The 18,167-nt window shown below is 45.3% G+C and overlaps 2 protein-coding genes across 5 annotated transcripts; both read right to left on the bottom strand.

The window, feature by feature from the left end:
• Nucleotides 1–316: 316 nt before the first annotated feature.
• Nucleotides 317–4,044, bottom strand: LOC119226420 (cyclin-dependent kinase 2-associated protein 1). Of its 2 annotated transcripts, none has more exons than XM_037484383.2 (4): nucleotides 3,886–4,044; nucleotides 1,821–1,921; nucleotides 1,373–1,499; nucleotides 317–918 (listed from the first exon to the last, which is right to left on the bottom strand). In XM_037484383.2, the coding sequence occupies exons 1-4, from the start codon at nucleotides 3,911–3,913 to the stop codon at nucleotides 851–853; spliced, it is 324 nt and encodes a 107-aa protein (XP_037340280.1). In that variant the 5' UTR covers nucleotides 3,914–4,044; the 3' UTR covers nucleotides 317–850. The 2 variants fall into 2 exon arrangements, with proteins under 2 accessions (XP_037340280.1, XP_037340279.1); XM_037484382.2 differs by lacking the exon at nucleotides 3,886–4,044 and adding an exon at nucleotides 3,300–3,665 and having other exon boundaries at nucleotides 320–918.
• A 746-nt stretch (nucleotides 4,045–4,790) lies between these two features.
• On the bottom strand, nucleotides 4,791–17,402 carry sbno1 (strawberry notch homolog 1 (Drosophila)). Of its 3 annotated transcripts, none has more exons than XM_062558917.1 (33): nucleotides 17,079–17,402; nucleotides 15,056–15,175; nucleotides 14,872–14,970; nucleotides 14,538–14,765; nucleotides 14,327–14,462; nucleotides 13,771–13,871; nucleotides 13,562–13,658; nucleotides 13,318–13,478; nucleotides 12,872–13,005; nucleotides 12,699–12,789; nucleotides 12,454–12,615; nucleotides 12,185–12,320; nucleotides 11,983–12,088; nucleotides 11,743–11,896; nucleotides 11,467–11,649; nucleotides 10,983–11,080; nucleotides 10,760–10,905; nucleotides 10,445–10,651; nucleotides 10,162–10,332; nucleotides 9,892–10,061; nucleotides 9,661–9,792; nucleotides 9,443–9,578; nucleotides 9,242–9,354; nucleotides 9,093–9,164; nucleotides 8,914–9,013; nucleotides 8,693–8,767; nucleotides 8,277–8,423; nucleotides 8,066–8,160; nucleotides 7,887–7,973; nucleotides 7,453–7,590; nucleotides 7,300–7,376; nucleotides 6,929–7,122; nucleotides 4,791–6,545 (listed from the first exon to the last, which is right to left on the bottom strand). In XM_062558917.1, exons 1-33 carry the CDS (start codon nucleotides 17,181–17,183, stop codon nucleotides 6,403–6,405), a joined length of 4,314 nt encoding a protein of 1,437 aa, XP_062414901.1. In that variant the 5' UTR covers nucleotides 17,184–17,402; the 3' UTR covers nucleotides 4,791–6,402. The 3 variants fall into 3 exon arrangements, with proteins under 3 accessions (XP_062414901.1, XP_062414902.1, XP_062414903.1); XM_062558918.1 differs by having other exon boundaries at nucleotides 14,327–14,459; XM_062558919.1 differs by having other exon boundaries at nucleotides 16,976–17,105.
• Between the last annotated feature and the right edge of the window lie 765 nt (nucleotides 17,403–18,167).

Raw genomic sequence — 18,167 nt, 5'->3', positions numbered from 1 at the left:
TTTTGATATGCAATTTAGTAAATGATCATTTAGGTGTCAGAGCTTTGTACCTGCAGCTGTGCAGCAAATGTTTCACTCAATCGCTGCAGGAAAACTTCTAAATTCCTCTCAGTTATTCGCTGTGTCAATGTTCACTCATTATTATACACAGTATTTTAACTTCTGCTTCATGATTTAAATATTATATTTGGGTAATATTGTGACACACAGCGATGCACGAGCTGTGCTGAACATCTGGAGCAGTCAGCATACGATCCTTGCAGCTTTACTCATTTACAAATGTCTAAAATGCACCAAATCAAACGATGACAACTTTATTGAAAATACAATTTATTACACGGAGTAATAAATACATACAAAGATGCAAGTAACAGCATTTTCCTTTTTTCTTATACCAAAACCAACCTGAACACGAATGAACCGATGCATTTGGCACATCTCCGACCCTCACTCAGCCACGTGTGTTGTAAGAGTCCAAAAAAACAGACCAAAGTACTATCAAAAACTAGTTGTTTCCATCTACCCCTGTACAAGCCATGCACTGTCTACTAAATTAACCCCCGGAACCCCTCGCATGCGTAAATCAACGTTTTAAATATGAAGTCAAAAGTAAGATCCCAAAAGTGGGGCATAAAAACACGTGTTATCCTTTCATATGAATTCCAGAAACCCAAACATGATTTAAATGACTCCTGCAGAAACCTCAGGAGTCATGAATTGTGTTATTCTTTTCTCTCTCTCTCTAGGAGCGTGATTCTTCACATCCTCTGTTCATTAATTCCCTCCTCTGGAAGGAAATGCCATGCAAGTTGTTGTTGTTTTTCTTGCAGGGAGGCATGTGTGTCGGCAGCTAGGACCTCGCGTTCCTCTCCGTCTCAGCCAAGCACTCACGCACCAACCCTCGGGCATGGATTATTCCTTAGAAGAGACAAGTGCAATTTAATTAACAAACTCTGCAATTCTCTCAGTGTTTTGCACTTGAAGAGGCAGTGCAATGACGCATTGTTTGCTTTACTAACATAACTAATACCCAACTGGGAAAATACTCAATAAGTGAAAGAATGGAGGTATTATCAGCAGTAATCGTAATTAAAGTGCAGTGAAAGACTCCTTGTCAGTGTTAATATTCCTGTTGCATTGTACCCCCTGAGGAGGATTTTCACCACACGTCATTCTTCAATTTATCAGAAAATATTCAACATCAACACTTCTGGAAATATGTAGAAACCAAAAGTGTCAGACAAATGTAGCAAAGTGTACACTATAAACCACTGAGAAGTAGCATAATATTTACCTCTGATATTTAGAGACGTATAAAGTTGAATGAAAGGGAAACACGTAAGTACAAGCTTGATGTACTTGTAGTATTTACCTCTTTTCAGTCTCTCCATCGCGCTCTTACTTCCAGCGTACGTGGGCCGGATCTCTTTGCCGAGCTCCTCGATGATGGCCAGCAGCTCTGCATATTTGTTCTGAGGCACTTGGCTGCCGCTGGAGCCCTGAAGAAAAACACAGCGCCATCAGCCCGAGGCATCGCACCGTACCGACTTTAGAGGTGCCATATATATTATATATTCATATAAAGAACTATACAATCATTTCATGTCCATTCACGGGTAGGAAGTTCACCAAAAATAAGAGGAAAACAAACACAGGAAGCAAATCTTAAGGCCTTAAGTGAACTGGGGACTATCCTTATAATGAACCAGTGAACATCCTTAGAGAATAATGAGCTGTTCAACCTTTATGGAGGTACAATACACCGGTGTAAGCATTGAGAAGCTGAGATGAACCTCTGGAGGGCCTTCAGGTGTAGTTACCTGTGAGAACCCCAGAGACGGGGGCCCATAGTCGCTCAGCAGGGGCCTGTAGGACTGCAACGTGGCCAGGTTTGCTGCTGAAGGAGACTGGAGGCTTCCAACTGCTCACAGAACACAAGTCCACAACATTGAGGATTACTATAATTATAATTAGCATATAATGCACCTCACGTTGCTGTATCAATAAACACAGTATAACAATGGAATTTATGATAATGGAACAACAGCCGAACATCTTGGCTGTATAGTCCCAATAATAATAACAAAAAATGTATTGTAACAATACTTTGTTAAAGAGTTACGGTTATGCATTAGAAATACAATGGTACACATTGAGTAGGTTTTAGCATCAGGATATACTTAAAGATCCAAAAGTACTCACATGAGCACATTTCAGATGAATACATTATAATATTGGATTCTTTTGGTTGGTGAAGCTGGAGCTCATTGGACTTACTTGAAATACCAATGAATAGTTTAATCTATAATACATCCCGATTTAATTATTTTTTTTTATTTTTATGATTGATCTGAATCTGCATAGTAACTGCAGCTGGCAGACATGTGTACGATATTAACCAAATATACAGAAGTAGAAGTATAAAGTTCCCTTAAAAATTAATATTTAGAATAAAGTAACATGGCATTTTAAATTCGCAGCACTCGTATTTCTACAATACATCTTTTTATTAATGAGATTGTTATAATGATGTTTCAAGTTGTTTAAAATAGAAACATCGGGTAAAGCCCCAAAACAAAGTTTAGTATATTTAAGTTATATGTACAATGAAGGACTCTCCCTTGCATTTAAAAAACGCAGTACTGTTATTTCTACTCTAATAAAAAAAATATGATAATTTCTAACGCCGCTGACACTTTTCCTCCAGTGACAGGAGGCGGCTTTTTGTCCTCCTCCTCGCCGCTTCCCTGCTGCTTTGTTCGGCTGTAATATTCAACCTCCGACGCGAGATGTCCTCGAAGAGCCGCGAAAACCAGCGAGCGGGCGCCCGCTGAACAGCGCGCAGATCAATCAGCCGCTGCGCGAGGAGCATCATGGAGGAAACGGAACAAGGGCCGGCGCCTCGACGAGGAGACACGCCGCCGATGCTGGGGCGGGTTTTTGTTTTTTTCGGGTCGCGGCGCCACGGCGACCGACCCGCCGCGGGAAGCGGGGGGTGGGAGGAAGACGACCGGGACGACGGATAACCGCACGAGGGGAACCGTCGCCTCCTCCGGACCGTCGTCCCGCGCCGAACCGAAGCCCCGCGGAACGGCGCCGGGGCTCCTTTTTTTCCCTCCCACATTAGTAATAATGGCGGATGCGAATTAGCCTAGCTCCCAGGATCTGACCCTACATACATAACCGGACAAAAAAAGAACTACAGACGCGGTCTTTCTCCAGGTATTCTCCGAGACCCCGCGTTTAACACTCGATTTAACGGACGGAACCTTGGATTTTCCGCCATTTTTTCTCCTTACCCTGGTTCCCAGAAGTTCCCGGAATGTGCTGGTGGACATTGGGTTTGTAAGACATTCCCAGAGACATTGTAAATTAAAGAAATAAAAATGACCCGAAATTCAGTGAAGCGTCTGTCTCTCACTTTTTGTTTACAACAGCGGCACCGGCAAATATGGCCGTCACTTTATATTGACACCCACTGTGCTTTGTACCGCCGGGGCTCTCCATCGCGGCCGCGAGAACAAAAAAAAAGAGGAGGCAGAAAGAAACGCTTTATCCGGCATTTTATTACGGATTAAAAAGGACGGGACTCCGGCGCGGAGCACGCGTTTAACGGGAGGTCCACTTTCACAACCAAACAAAACGCGCTGGCTTTGGGAGACCTTTAAAAAGTAAACGCCAAGTGTTTTTTGGACTTATTTCTTCGCATTTTAAAGTCTTTTAGAATTTTTTTTTTTTTTTTTTTAAACAAAAAAAGTCATGTTTTAAAAGTCCGATAAAGAACTTCGTGCACTTAATTCCACATTAAATTAGTTAAAAGTGAAATGTCTTTTTTTCGTTTTAGTCAAGTATGAACATTTAGTCACTTGAGGAGAAAGCGGATACCTGTCTTTGTCTGCGGGGGGGCGTCCATCGTTCCGTTTTTAAACCTATAAATATATATAAATATAAAGCTGCAGGGTGATTAACGGGTCCTCTTATTTTGGAGGCGGGTGGCCGTGCTCCTCCTTTTCTTCCATTGAACTGAGCGGACAGTCAAAGCTCGCGACAGGCTCTTGACCACATGGTTGGACAAACAACGAGGTCGGGTCCAATCCAGGCCCAGTGGCATGACCTTTGACCCCCCCCCCCAAGTGAGGCGGTGGGATGGCCCCGGATAATGAGTGGATATCAATGGGTTAATAGGGTCTGACTGCGGCACATATTTGAGGACAATGTACAAAGAATTGAGACTTAAAAATATATGTAATCCGCTTCATTGTATAACTCATTTATGAATATATTTGAATATGTAATTTAAGATTACATGATTATAAATGCTTTTATTGTGAAGCACAATTCCAAAGATAAAAACATGCTTTTCTATACAAAAACTGCAAATTATATAAGGAATAATAATCAATAATGCAGATAAATATGTAACTCGTAAAAATGTTCCTGCCTGCAGTTTTGTCGGAGTTTGAACTAAAAACATATGCAAAAATGTACATTTAAATACACAGGCCTTTCCTTGTAAATGAAATAAAATATATTAAGTGATTTCATCACTTTAGGAGAACATGATTTTAAAAGCTAATTGTATCTAGAATCTGAGCTCGTTTTTATATAGTATATATAATATAGTTAGTAAAATCCTTTAACAGTGGAGGAAGAAGCCCAAATGTAACGACCTCATTAATGCCTGTAAGTGATTATTTGTCCCAAATCATTTAACATTTTAATACATAAAACCAGTGGCTTCATCCAGTAGGATCCCATGTATCTGTAGTACAATTAAAAGTACTACAATGTAGAAGTATACCAAGCTTTATTGAGCACCACACTCATGTACAGGTGAATATTTGTACAACTCGGTCAGTAGTGCAACTCGTGCAAAGATGGGAGAAAAAAAAATAAAGTCCAAAGTGTTTTTAGCTTCAGGAGCTTGCTTTTCTAACATCTCAAAAAGACAAAATAAAAACAGTTGTTGGTGGACATTCAAGTTAAAAAGAATTCTTGATTAAAGAGCAGATCAGTGAAGTCCCTCCGGCGTTGTTAACGTCTCTTTTGTTTACAAAGTGTACAAAATGCACATTGGTATGACACAAAGACTCGTTAGGCGAACGCACCAAAGAGGACCAGTTAGCAACAGGAGCTCATCCACAGGTTCACGACGCGTCCCTCCAGTGCAGATCGAAGTCAAAGCGACGAGGAGAAGCAGCAGCTGGGCCCGTTTCACCGGGAACAGAAGATGACCACGGAGGACCGACGAGGCGTCCAAGCAGCATTTGGGGTTTCGTTCATGCGTTTCAGATACTTGGTGAACAATTTGTTTTCCAAAAAGAGGGTCTTTGTAAGAGTTTAAACCCCTGAGCAGAAGTCCATTTAACATCTAAATAAAACGTCCTTGTACTGTATATTATACGTCACAACATGACAGGAGATCTGTCAGACCAAAGGTGGAATCCACCAACACAAACTCAACGGTTGGGACGACCGAAGAGAAGCGAGCAGCTGATCACAGCAAGGATCATGTAGTCCCATCATGTCAGGTTAAAGCCAGACATCTGGAACATCTGGAAGGACCCAGCAGAACAGTCTAGACGGACAACTAAAGCTGCAGGTGACACGTGTGCATTTATATTTTGTGTTGAACATGAGGAAAGAGTGCAGCAGGGGCGTGACTGGCTGAGGACTCCATGGCGGCGGGTGGGATTATTAGAGCCCCGACGCGGACTGAGGGGAACAAAACGATGAAGCCTGAAATGGAAAAACAAACGGATCCTGTTGGCTCCCGATGAGCAGAAAGCTCTCCTCTGGTAAAGTGGCCTCGGGTTCCTACTTCAACGAAATCTCACTGCACGAGAGCAGAATCACGTCCGAGCAGCTAACTGACATTTATATATAGATACATATATAAATATGGAATTGTAGCCCAGCATCAAATGACTGTTTTTTTTTTTTTTTACTTTTTGGGATCAGACTTTAAAAAGACGTCTCCTCCACCTTTGGTCTGATCCAGGAACAAGTCTTTGCTTCATACCAGGCGGTCCAGGGCTGACCAGCTAAGAGGAGCCGACAGCTCGTAGCGCCCCCCCCCCACCCCCCCGGGGGGGCCGCCATTAATACGTCACACATCTTCCCACTCTGAATGTCAGAGGACAAAAACATCACCCATCAACATCTGTCCAGGTGAAAAACAAGAGTCTCCGGAGATTTTAAAAAAAGAAAAGAGAAAGAAGAAGAAAACCCTGAAATCTTCTCTGTACAACCGCCGCTACGCGTCTGAGGATCAGCAGCTCGGAGCGACGCTAGGAGACGCCAGGGAGGGGGTCTCGCGAGGAGGCGAACTCGACGAGGGCTTTGAGCGTGCCCCCCCCCCCCCCACAGGCTGAGGGCTTTGAGCGTGGCCCCCCCCACAGGCTATGTGCTGGGAGCGTGACAGAGGCTCTGCGGGTGGAGCTGCTGGCGCTTCTGAAGCTCCTGCACGGCGAGCTGCTGGCTCTGGTCCGACGTGGAGAGCTTGTTGCTCAGCGGAGACACGCAGTTCGCTGGAATGATCAGTCCTGGAGGACAAAACAAAGATAGAACGAAAGGAACCGTAAAAGCAGGAACGGGTTGGCTATTTTTAGTTCTTGTGAGAACGAGATGATGGTCGACGTAAATAAACACGAAGATGGAAAGTCACAGAATAACCCGCACATTTCTCCTTCTGAACAGACTTTGTTTCTTGTGCTGCAATGACTAAAGGTGATTTAATTGATTCTTTGTTTCTCTGCAGTGTAAATAATACAAATAGCAGCTCTGCTGTGAGGCAGTAATGAAGAATATTCAATCTCAATGGGCTTGGACTAAGTTTCCCGAACTCCAACACATCTGTAAGACTCCAGCCAAATATACGACGCCACCGACGGGCGTCTGTGGCCGCAGAGCGTCACGGTGGACTCACCGACGATCCTCTGTCCGTCTTCTGTCCTCAGTCTGACGATCTGAACCTTCACGTTGGTTCCGCTGACCGGAGTGAGAACCTCCTCCAGCTCGTTCCACACGCTGAGCACCGAGCCGCACAGGACGTAGTAGGTCCGGCAGCGCAGGCCGACCTCGCACTGCAGCCCCACAGACGCCTTCTTGCAGTTACCGCGCCTGCAGAAACAATGCCAACTCATTATTCTCGTCTATTTGTAAATCTATGATTGAAATACGTCATTTTATTTTGAGAAAAGGATTAAATCATTTCCTGGCTACTGTTGTTTTGGTGTGGGTGGTGAAATTTAGAGGATGTGAGAAGACAAGACCTTGAGAGATCTCAAGTGTGCGTACCAGTAAGCGTGGGAGCAGATCTGAGCTGACGATGTGTACTGATCCATCCAGTGTTGCTTGGCGTCGTCGGACAACACCTAGAAAATAAAACAAATCAATCATGTGTCCCCACGTAAAGGATTAAGAGTTCTACTAGTGAGAAGGTTGTGTGACCTTCTTGAACTTCTTCTTGATGTCTGCGTAGACCTCCAGTTTGACCTGCCGGCCGGTGTTGGGCCTGTAAACCAGGAAGAGCCTCTTCTTGGCGTTCACTTCCTTCACCAGGATGGCAGTTTTCTTGTTGTTCCTCATCTGGAAACAAAAGCACACGTTGTACTCAGAGACATTTCACAATGCGGATCTGTTCACTCGCTACGTCGGAACACGTCCGCTGGAGGACCTTCGTCAGTGAGTGACTTTAGATATCTTCATATATTGTATCATTTTGTAAAAACAAGAACCATTTCGTAATGAGACCTTCAGTAAACACAAGTTGTTCTGCTAGAAGCCACCGTAAACTTTTAGGACGTCGGAGTCAAACTGATAAACATTTTTGGTCACTTTGCTCTTCATCCTGAGAGAGAGAGAAACATAATTGACCTTCTTACCTGAACATAGAACCCGTCGTCTGGTCCGCTCTGATCTGCCCAGGCATGCGTGGCCTCCTCCCAGGACATCCCCCTCTCCACACTCACCTGTGAGACAGAACGGTCAGGTGACGCCACCATCTCCTTGAGATATGCAAACACACATGTATGGGTGTGTATGTATTTATACGACAACATACAGTGTAGAGCTCCACATGTCCGGACGTGGTGTAGCCCGGCGTTAGAAACTTCCTGCAGTCCACCTTCTTCACCTTCTCGTCCCCGTTGCCCAGATCTAAAAAGGAGGAAGTGAAGAGATTTTAAACACGTCTCACATTGTTTTCTCAGTGGAACGCCTCCTGCCCCGGGTCAGCTCCTGCATCAGAAGTGGAGAGTGACGCCCCGTCTTACCCAGAATGCCCATGTCGTATCTGCCGCTCTTCTTGGCTTCCAGAATGACGGCTGCCAGCGTGTCGGAGAAGTACTGGAACAAGGCGTTCTGCTGCTGGACCTCCATGCCCAAGATCCGGTTGAGGAACTTCCCCATGTTGTTGTAGTCTGCAGCAGAAACACAGCATTTGGATTACGTCCATGTGGGGACTCACTAAACTGCACATGCAACGCAGGTCACATGCAACATGGAACACGGCTAAACTATTTCATTGCAATATGTACAACGTACAGGATTATTCACCCAAACACTTGTACACAAGTTCAAAGAGTTGTGCTCAAGCAAACCTCTTAATCTGCACATTTGAGATAACAGCAAAGAAAGAAAAAAAAGTCACATCTGCATCACACGCCTGTGCCCTTAAAGTCAAATTCACCTTTGTCCAGTGACATTGTGCCAGACCTGTCCTCCACGTTTATGAGGCCCACACCTATTAATCCACTTTGAATCTCTAGAGAAGGAAACAAAAAAAAGGTTGTTACTCAGTGGATGAGATCTATGGAATAAATAAATAAACGAGGTGTGCAGTGAGTCATTCAGAGGGAGGACGGGTTGTACAACAGATGGAAAATTCACTGAAAGGTAAACAAACGCTACCTTTGAAGAAGTCTCCTTTAAAGTGAGCGGGGGGCGACACGAGGGGAGAATCCAGCTTCACGATGGACTTCATCACGATCTCCAGGGCGTTTCTTCCGTACTGCAGCAAAGGAGGAGAGTGAGTCCCCAGCAGATAAAAACTAATGAGACCTTCCCCGACTAAAGCGCCGTGTTCTTACTTTGTTGTCAAAATTGAACCGGCTGAGATCTCGTGTTTCCGTCGCCCTTCTGTCTCCGTGTGTGAGAGCTCCCTGAGAGACAAAGAAGGAGTGAATCCGTGCTTCAGGTACCCAGCGTTTCCTCATCACACGTCCCGATTGAGACCTACCAGGCTTTCAAGTCTTTTGGCAACGATGGAGGCAAATCTCTGCTCCCCCGCCAGCTCCGATATGAGGAAGACGTACTCCGGAGCCGTGACCTGGTTTGACCGGTGAGTTCTCCCTGAGAGCAGAAGAACATAACGTTTTTAAAGACACACGTGCCATCCACCACGTCACAGACTTTGCAGGTCCGGTACGCATCTACGGACCGAACTGCTGGATCGCTCTGTCGGCGCTCCACGGGAGCTCCAGTGTCATGTGGACCCGCCGCCGCTGGTTCTTCACCCGCCGATCCGCCTGCAGGGAAATACCAGAGCTGGCCGCTTCCGAGATGATGGCTATGTTCTGTTTGACAAGGAAACGGGAAGCTGAGCTTTGTTTTCACATCAAAATAAGCAGCTGCCATCCTTTATGTCGGCCTCCTTACCTTCTCTCCGTCCATGAACCTCTGCTTCTCTGTGAGGTTGAGGATCTCCACCGGGACGTCCAGCTCGGAGCGGGACTCGTACGTGATGCTGCCGTCGTCGTTGCTGACCACGCGACCTTTGCGACCCGTCATCTGGAGCCCAGAAGAAGAAGCGGCAAGGTCAATTCACGGAACAAATGATCCAGAATTTCAACATCAAAAAAAAATAAATAAACTGCCCCGTGTTTGTACCTCAGCTACGTTTTCGGGGCCCCCCAGCTCGTCGATCAGCTCGTCCAGAGTGTTGGGAGGAAGATCCTCAGCCAGATCTTCCAGTTTGTCCAGCAGCTCTTTCTTCATCCTCTGAGCGTGTTCCACGGCGTCCTGGCTCGTCAGACAGGTGAGCGGACTCTCTGCCTTGACTTATGAGCAAGTAGAAACAAGGCCTTCGTGAACCCTCCGAGTGCTGCTGCTGCCCCCCCCACCCCCCCACCCGTATTGCTGTGTGGTGCGTGTGCTTACCTATGGCGGGGGTGCTGGGGGGGGCAACGGGGGCAGTGAAAGCAGGCCTGGTGGAGCCCAGCCCAGAGGCCAACAAGGCACTTTGAATGGAGTCAGGATCAACGCTCCTCTTCCTCTTTTTCTTCTTCTTCTCTTTCCCTTTCTTCGGTTCCTTTCTGAAGAGCCACGGATCTGAAACACGCCATAAAACGTTCTGCTGTAAGTACTGAAGTGGAAAAATAAATACATTCGCCCCCCCCCCCCCCCCCCATCGACTCCCTTGACCTCCCAGCAGAAGGCTCACCGTCTTCCTCGTCGTCATCGGACTCGTCTCTGAACGGGTTGAAGTCGTCGTCTTCGTCCCCCGAGCTGAGCGACTTTACGCTCTCGTCGCTGTCCTTCACCGACTCTCTGTCCGAGTCCTCTGATTGGCTCTCCTCCGAGCTGGTGCCCGACAGGCCGCCGTGCTGGCGGGGTTTCTTCTTCTGCTGCTGCTTCTTCACCTCCGGACCTTTAGAGACGAGCAGAAAGGATGCAAAGAAAGCAAAGTAAATTAACATTAAAGCATATCTAGGGATGGCATTTTTAAGCGAGACCCCGGTTATAAAGTCTTCATTACCTTTCCTCTTCTTTCCCTTCTGTTCCTGCTGAGCCGCTGTCTCAGCGGGGGCCTTCTTGGTCGGGAGGTCGATGCCGAGCAGGCTGTAAAGCTTCTGTCTGTCAGGAGCTGGAAAGTGCTTCTCAATGAGGGACTGCAGCACACCTCTAAGACGACAAAACACTTCATTAAAGCAACGTGCACAAATGTACATGAGAAAATATCGGCTTCAGTCAGTCCGTACTTTGCAGTTGACACAAAGTCGTTGAGCTCTCCTCCTCCTTCCTCCAAGGCCTCCAGCGTTCTGGCTTCTCCGGTGGACTGAAGCCCGATGACCACACACTGAAGAGGAGAAAAGTTTCAGCAAAGTGCAAAACAGCTGACCAGCCAGCGGAGTGGGGCATTCAAATGTAATTAACGGACAAACAAATGACTCATTGCTGACATCGATCATGTGATGGCGCTCCGCTGTGGAATGGAGGGGGCTATGTGTTATGTACTGGCTAGTACATCATCATGTTGTATTAATATCACTGATCCAACAACTAAACACAGAAAGTCAGTGGTAGAGTGGTTAAGTCCGCCTCTTGATTGGCCGCCTCTTCCATCGTGACCGACGAGTCCGCCTCTCTACATGACGTTTCTTATGAAACAGGCTTTTTAAAGCTGGAAAATGTGGCGCTCTGCAAGAGAACTTTGTCTCTCTGTGTGTAAACCTGAAGCCTCACCTTTCCGTTTTGGACCTCCTCTCTGGCGAGCTGCACCACTCGGCGGACCTTGGAGGCAATGCAGAGGTATTTGAAGAACCTCTGGTGAGCGGACCAGAACTGGCCCCACATGGACTTCTTCATGCGCTGCTCCGCGTCCATCAGGTTCGCCGCCTGCTGGAACCTCTCACGGGCACTGACCCACTGGGAGAAGCATGATCACACCCACTTATCAACTGCAACAACCAAAGAAGCATGGCGGGATGTGCTTAGAAGGCTTTGCTTTCACTCGCTTACCAGCCTCACAGACTTGTTGTACATGTTGATGTACTGCTGGGTCAGGGGAACCTCCTCAATCTTAAACGTCACACCGGTAAAACTCAACTGCCTGGCAATGTACATCCCCCTGAGTTTCATGTCCATGGCTACTATCTCCATGGCGCCAACACCTCTGAAAACAGACAGACAAAAGGGATACATGTGAGAAACATCACATGTCAGATATTTAGACATTCACCTGCAAAAGGGGAAACTAACCTGCGCTCAACGGCTTGGATAAAGTTGCCAAACTCTCTGAAGGGGGTCTTATGGCCCCAGATGCCCAGACGGTTCATGTAGGCCATGTTCCGCGGTTCAGAGGCACCTTAAGAAAATAAAGCAAACAGCGTTTGCTCAGATTCTCCAGCATCACCTGCAGTCACACCGTAAAGGGATGATGTAGTTTATTGCGTCGACTGACCTGTAGCACTGGCATACACGACCCGAGCCTTGGGGAGCTTGTTCTGCAGTTCCAACACAGCGAGCCCGGTTTTGGTCGGTTTGGACGATCCGATAGGACACACGTTTTTGGCTTTGTGACACTCGTCATACACAATCTGAAAGACGCTTGGTTAAGGACGGTCCACAAGCATCTTGTGTACATCAAATTAACACAGGTAAACAACAACAACAACAACAACAGAGTGATCCTCATTTCAGAGTCCACCAACTGAAGACTTGAAAGGATACGACTCCGTCGAAGTCCTCTCCGCACCAGTGGAGAAGCTGCTGGAATCTGGTCTTGTACTTCCCTCCTGATTGGCTCTCTCCAATCAGAGAAGAGTATGTGGCGAATATCACACCTTTCTTCACACTCCCATTGTGTTTTGAGGAGATCTTCCCGTATTTGAACTGAAAATAAAAACTTTCAGTTCAGTGACACTTTGTGAAGAGAAGACAAGCGATTTCAGCTGCGCGCGGTGAAAGTTTCTGACCTTGTTCAGCGAGTGAACCTGGATGTTTTTGGCTCCGATGTCCCTCAGGTCCCTCTCAGCGTCGTACTTCAAGTCATTTGAGACACTAAACCTGGACAGATAAACATTAGTTTGAAGGTCAAACTTTGTAATCCCAGTGTTTAAATAAGATGTCCAGGATTTGGGGTATTTACCAGAGAGATCTCTTCCTGCCTAAAAGGTAGTTCTCGTAAATGACTCCCGCAATGGTCCGACCTTTCCCCACACCGGCACCATCTCCGATTAAATAAGCAGCCCGATCGCCGCTGGGGAGGAAAGTCTCATGTTGCTGTGGTGCACAGGGAAAACAAAACGATCAGAACCCGTTTCATTCCCCAAAAAACACAGAAATCTACCTGCCGTTTCAATTCCCTGATTTTGATTTAGTCCGTTGATAAATATCTAATTCAGTTTTATTCACATTTTAGTAATTTTATCCAAAAAAAAGGATTGTTACTTCAGTCTACAAAATTAGCATTTTTATAAAATACATTTTATTCACAGAGCACTTTCCAAGAAAGTTGAAATAAACATTGATTTACAAATTCCTTTTCATATCCACAGCGGCCAATCAATCCTTAATAAAGTCCACTCGGCTCACCTGAGCCGCATACGTTATCGCCTCCAGCTGCAGAGCCGACAGGCAGCCTCGATCGATGACTTCCTCCGAGATGGACAGCCTGTACCACACGTCCGGAGGGTTGACACTGGACAGCGAGCTGGTCTCCACCACGGGGTCGGGATGCCGCTGGCCGATCTTCACTGAGGTGGAAAACAGACGGCTGTTTCCTCTGGACTTTAACAGCCGGATGCAGTCTGATTTGATTTGAGGGAGCGATACTTACATTTCATTGGCATGTACTCCGCATAAGTCTCTGCGTGGCCCAGTTCATCCTCCTCTTCCTCCTCGGGCTCATCCTCCTCTTTCATCCCAGGGATTTTCTGTCATCATAGATGGATGCATGAGTCATAACCAACCTGCTAAATGTGACAACATGCCAACGCATTTGGCAGCTATCATGAGTTTTCTAAAAATCTATATTAAAATACTAACCAGAGAGTGCGGGAAGGTTTGCATTTTGATGTCATCATTAATCCAGATCCTGGCAGCATCTTTACCAAAAACTTCCTTCTTGATCCCATTGTTCATATCACCTGAAACAACAGCGACCCACTTTAATTTCAAAGTATTTTATTTGGCTCGGCAGAAAAGTCTTTAGGTGAGATTAATATTATTTTCAGGCAAAAATGCAGAACATTACCGTGATCATTTATCTCATGATCGAGAATTTAGAGCTTTTCTTTGTCTAATGTGATCGAAATTATCAACATTAACTATTTTCAGGCATTTTGGAGCCAACTAAATTAACTAAAATATATAATGAAATAATACCTAGAAGTTCTCTTTATGTTGTGGGTTTCGCTTTTACAGAAGCACAGGATGTGTTTTTTTGTTGCTCAGAAGGCAAGTCCCAAACTGCTCTGTATGAAGAACTATGTATAGCATTAAGACCAAACTCGACTGCTTTGAGCTTGCCGTTTCTGTTGTCATAATTAAAAACCATACGTCCCAACTTTGATATTTCAATAAAATTTAAACACAAAATGACCTGTGGCTGTTGCCGTTGCTACTGGTGGAGCAATGTTGGGTGGCGGCTTTAGCCTCATGAGCTCCATCAGGCTGTTGCCCTTCAGACCCGCGCTCTTCACATTGCCGGACCGAAGGAGGTCTTTCAACTGAATCTGCTAGAAGAAAAAAATACGATGAGCACGAGCGAAAGAGATGCTTTTCTCTGTGCAGTTAAGTCCCGACAAACATACCTGCTCTCTGTTAGAAGGCACTAATGTAGACGCTGACGGAGGAGTAGTTGTGACTGAGGGGCTCGAACATCCTCGCAGGGCTGAGTTAGTCACATGGACCACTTTGGTGACCGTTATAGTATGTTTGATGGGGTTTGCAACTGATTGTTTGGTCACATTAGCTCCAAGTGACGGCAACTGATTCAGCTGATTTAAGACAAACGTGGTGGTCGATGGCTGAGGTTTGTGCTGTTGGAGACAGTGAGCAGAGAGTACAATTGACTTTTATTACATAACACAAAACATGAGCTGCAACATAGCATTATCATGGGAACTCAATGCAGTGCAATCTCACCCTGATAGTAACTATAGGGACTGGAGCAGGAGGCTCACTTCGAATAACTTCCACCGACTCTGCCCCCACACCGACATCCAGGGCGCCGATAGAGATCGACTGGAAAAGGAACAACATCGGAGCATTAACATTAAGCTATGAGCACATGAAGGAATCATCTCCATAACACCAAAGACAGTCTTACTTGCTGGGCTGTAGAGGGCTGTGCAGCATCCTGAGAATCAACATCAAACAGGCCAAAATCATTTGGACAAATGCCACTCTCACTCAGGGCAGCAAGAAGTAAATCCTGACCAGGATCCATCTGGAGGTAAAAAAAGTAGATACGTTAAAAAAAAAAAAACTGATAAACAAAAATGGTTTAGCTGTGTAACAATTAATGGACCAATCGACTGCAAAAAAAATACACTGGTATTGTCAAATACTAATTACATTGTAATAAAAGACAATACTGCTTCAACTGTCAGCGTAGAGCTACATATATGTTGTTTAACAAATGAACCACCTGGACGTGAGGAACATTTTAAACCCACTTTATTATTATTCACCTTGGCGTATATCCTCATTTAGCGCACGCGGAAAGACACGAAGGGAAACTTAAAAACGTGACCGCAGATATTTAAACCAACTCCACATCATCAGTAACGACGGAAGAATTCATGTTAAACGTTTCTCGCTGCGACGTCCGCTCTGCCAGTCGGACCAAAGTGACCCAAAACAAGACACGTGTTTGCAATGCCCTCCTCTCGGTGCGCACGACTTCCTGGTCCCTCCGCATCAGACGTAGCTTCCCCTCCCGGACCCCTCGCTAGCTCCGCCGGTTAAAAACACGTTAATACCGACAAGCGCCTTCCCCTGAGCGACCGGTGCAGGATTCTTACGCACAGGTGGATTTAAGTGTTTAACAGAGCTAATTCAGCTAACCTCCCCCCCCACCACCACCACCACCCCCTTCCCGCGTGGCTCTGGCTCTCACAAGCTAAACTGGCTCGGTGGAGTCAGGGTGACACGGCTTATCTGTGCTAACCGAGAGCTAGCGACCTGAACTGAATCCCCCCCCCCTCCCCTCGTTCATTCCAGGACACAGCGATGGAGCACACGCATCTAGTTTAACACAACACAACCCTGTGCCGAAAAACCACACATTTAAGGGAGGAATCGCGTGTTGCCAACGGAAAGCTTCTCACAATGTCACGTTAGCTCTTCCGTTATCCCCGCTGCTGTTATGCAGCAGCAAAGAGTGAAAGTAAAAAAAGTAAGATCCAAAAACTGACATACGTAACGTTAATACATTGTCAGAAGAGGTGATAATGATTGCAAAGTGTGCTGGAAATAACGTGTTAGCACTCGTGCAATTACATGCAAGTCAAGTTCTATCTTAGTGTGAGGTTGTGTAATTTTAAGGAATAGAGTTAGTACCAGAACATTAATAAAAATAGTGTATTACTTTACATGAAACGTTCGGGACGTTATAACGTGGTTAGTGTCATAGCTTTACAATTAATAAAAGTGTTGGCCGTTGAAAAATTAAATCAATTTATAATAATCTTAAACCAATATTTCCGGTCAACATGATCTATTTCCCCCTTTAATTGAATTCCTTATTGCTAATTATATCTTAGATTCGTGTTTTTTGGACCGAAATAAATGAGTGACGTTAGCTACTACTGCTTCTCAATGTGAAGTGCATGTTTTTACTTAACTTTACATGTCACGTGAAAAACTCTGCACTATATATCCGTCCTAAAAGTTAACATTTGATCGAGAGGGGTCATAAAAAATTAACATGTTTGATAAGGTACAAACCAAAGCTAGCGTGTTTAGCTAGCTATGCGCGCTAGTTGCTAAAAATGACTTTAATCGACACAACATTAAGTTGACATTTTGCCACCATAATAACCTCAAGTCTCTGTGTGCCCCCCCTAAACTACCCACAGCCGCTTGCCTTGGCGGCCGGGTTTGGCTAACAGTCACCCCGCATTGTTGTGATGTTGTTGACGGGCGCTCCGTGTCATTGCCGTCGCTAAGCTAACGTTAGCAACGAGGAGTAAAACGAATACGCAGCTACCTCTGTCACAGCCTCCAAACGAAATATAACACTTACGTTCTTTCTCGGTATCGCCGCGCCGAGAGGAGTTAGTCGTTTTGATAACCGGGACCTTCGGCGTAAACGGAACGGGACGCCAGGACGCCGAAAATCAACTTACTTGACAGTCCAGCAGCCACTCTCGCCGCTCCGGTTCGGCAGTTTGTTGTCCTCTTCGCTCCGCTGAGCTCACGCCATCTTTTTTTATCAAACGCTCCAGCCGCATGCTGGTCACGTGACGCGCGGGCCCGTTTTCGCAGTCAAAGTTCTCGCCGGGCGTCGGTGAAAACGGGTCTCCGGACGGACGCGCCGCGTCCCGACGATTCGACGCACCGATGAAATCGCGAAATTAGGCATTTCTAAAACGTTGGCGCGAACATAGCAGAGTCAGCAGCGAGCTAATGCGGCGTCACGTGACCCCGCGAGATCTTGGTAGGAAGTGACGATGAAAAGTGTTTCTTCTTCGTTGTTCTCTTCCCTTTTTCTCTTCTGCTCGTCTTCCTTTCGACTGCTGATCGAAGTATTCAGATCATTTACTTCAGTAAATACTTGTATGACACGTGAGAAATTATGCGACTTTGATAATACATATGTGGTATTACAGTTTTTAATGTCTCCTGCGACACAAAACTATGACTATGATAACGGGAAAATATTATCAAAATTCTTGTATATTCTTTAGTAGTTTTATTTTCACCAGAACATCCCATTTAAGATACTTATGTTTTAAGTAACTAAAACATACTGATGTGTCGTGCAGTAAAACATTCCAGTTTGTCTCTCTGAGATGTGGTGGAATAGATTTATAAAGTCGCAAAGAAATACCTTGACTGAAGTCCAGTGTAAAAGTGCACCACCTAATTAACACTAAAAGAAAAATCAGTGGGCAGAATGGCCCATTTTACATGATATATATTCGTACGTTTTCCTCCACTACATCTATTTGACAGCTAGTTACTTTACAAATTCAACATGAAAACATCATAACGTCTAATTGTTTTTTTAAATGAAAATGTATTGTTCATTTTTTAAATAAGAGAGAGAGAATTGCCGTAAAACTCATAATACATTCCAATTTTTCTATTTTTGATACATTTCTAATACATTTATGCCATAGAGACATTACAGCAGCATTGCTTGGACCAACCACACCATAACTGCATTACACTGCAAAAGTAAAATTGAACTCGTATTAATATTTTAAAAAAAA

The sequence above is a fragment of the Pungitius pungitius genome, chromosome 18, assembly GCF_949316345.1.
Source record: "Pungitius pungitius chromosome 18, fPunPun2.1, whole genome shotgun sequence".
NCBI lineage: Eukaryota > Metazoa > Chordata > Actinopteri > Perciformes > Gasterosteidae > Pungitius > Pungitius pungitius.
Note: the sequence above shows the minus strand (reverse complement) of the source record. Positions and strands in the feature narration are given on the sequence as shown.

Bases quoted from the DNA above. Each gene is read 5' to 3' on its own strand.
- LOC119226420 (XM_037484382.2), bottom strand. From the start codon at position 3,366: ATGTCTCTGGGAATGTCTTACAAACCCAATGTCCACCAGCACATTCCG. The intron at 1,922-3,299 runs GTAAGGAGAAAA...TTCTGTGAGCAG, and splicing joins GGGAACTTCTGGGAACCAGG to TTGGAAGCCTCCAGTCTCCT. The intron at 919-1,372 runs GTAAATACTACA...GTCTCTTCTAAG, and splicing joins GATGGAGAGACTGAAAAGAG to GAATAATCCATGCCCGAGGG.
- sbno1 (XM_062558917.1), bottom strand. From the start codon at position 17,183: ATGCGGCTGGAGCGTTTGATAAAAAAAGATGGCGTGAGCTCAGCGGAG. The intron at 10,906-10,982 runs GTACGGACTGAC...TTGTCGTCTTAG, and splicing joins GACTTTGTGTCAACTGCAAA to AGGTGTGCTGCAGTCCCTCA. The intron at 7,377-7,452 runs GTCACACAACCT...TTTATTTTCTAG, and splicing joins TCAAGAAGAAGTTCAAGAAG to GTGTTGTCCGACGACGCCAA.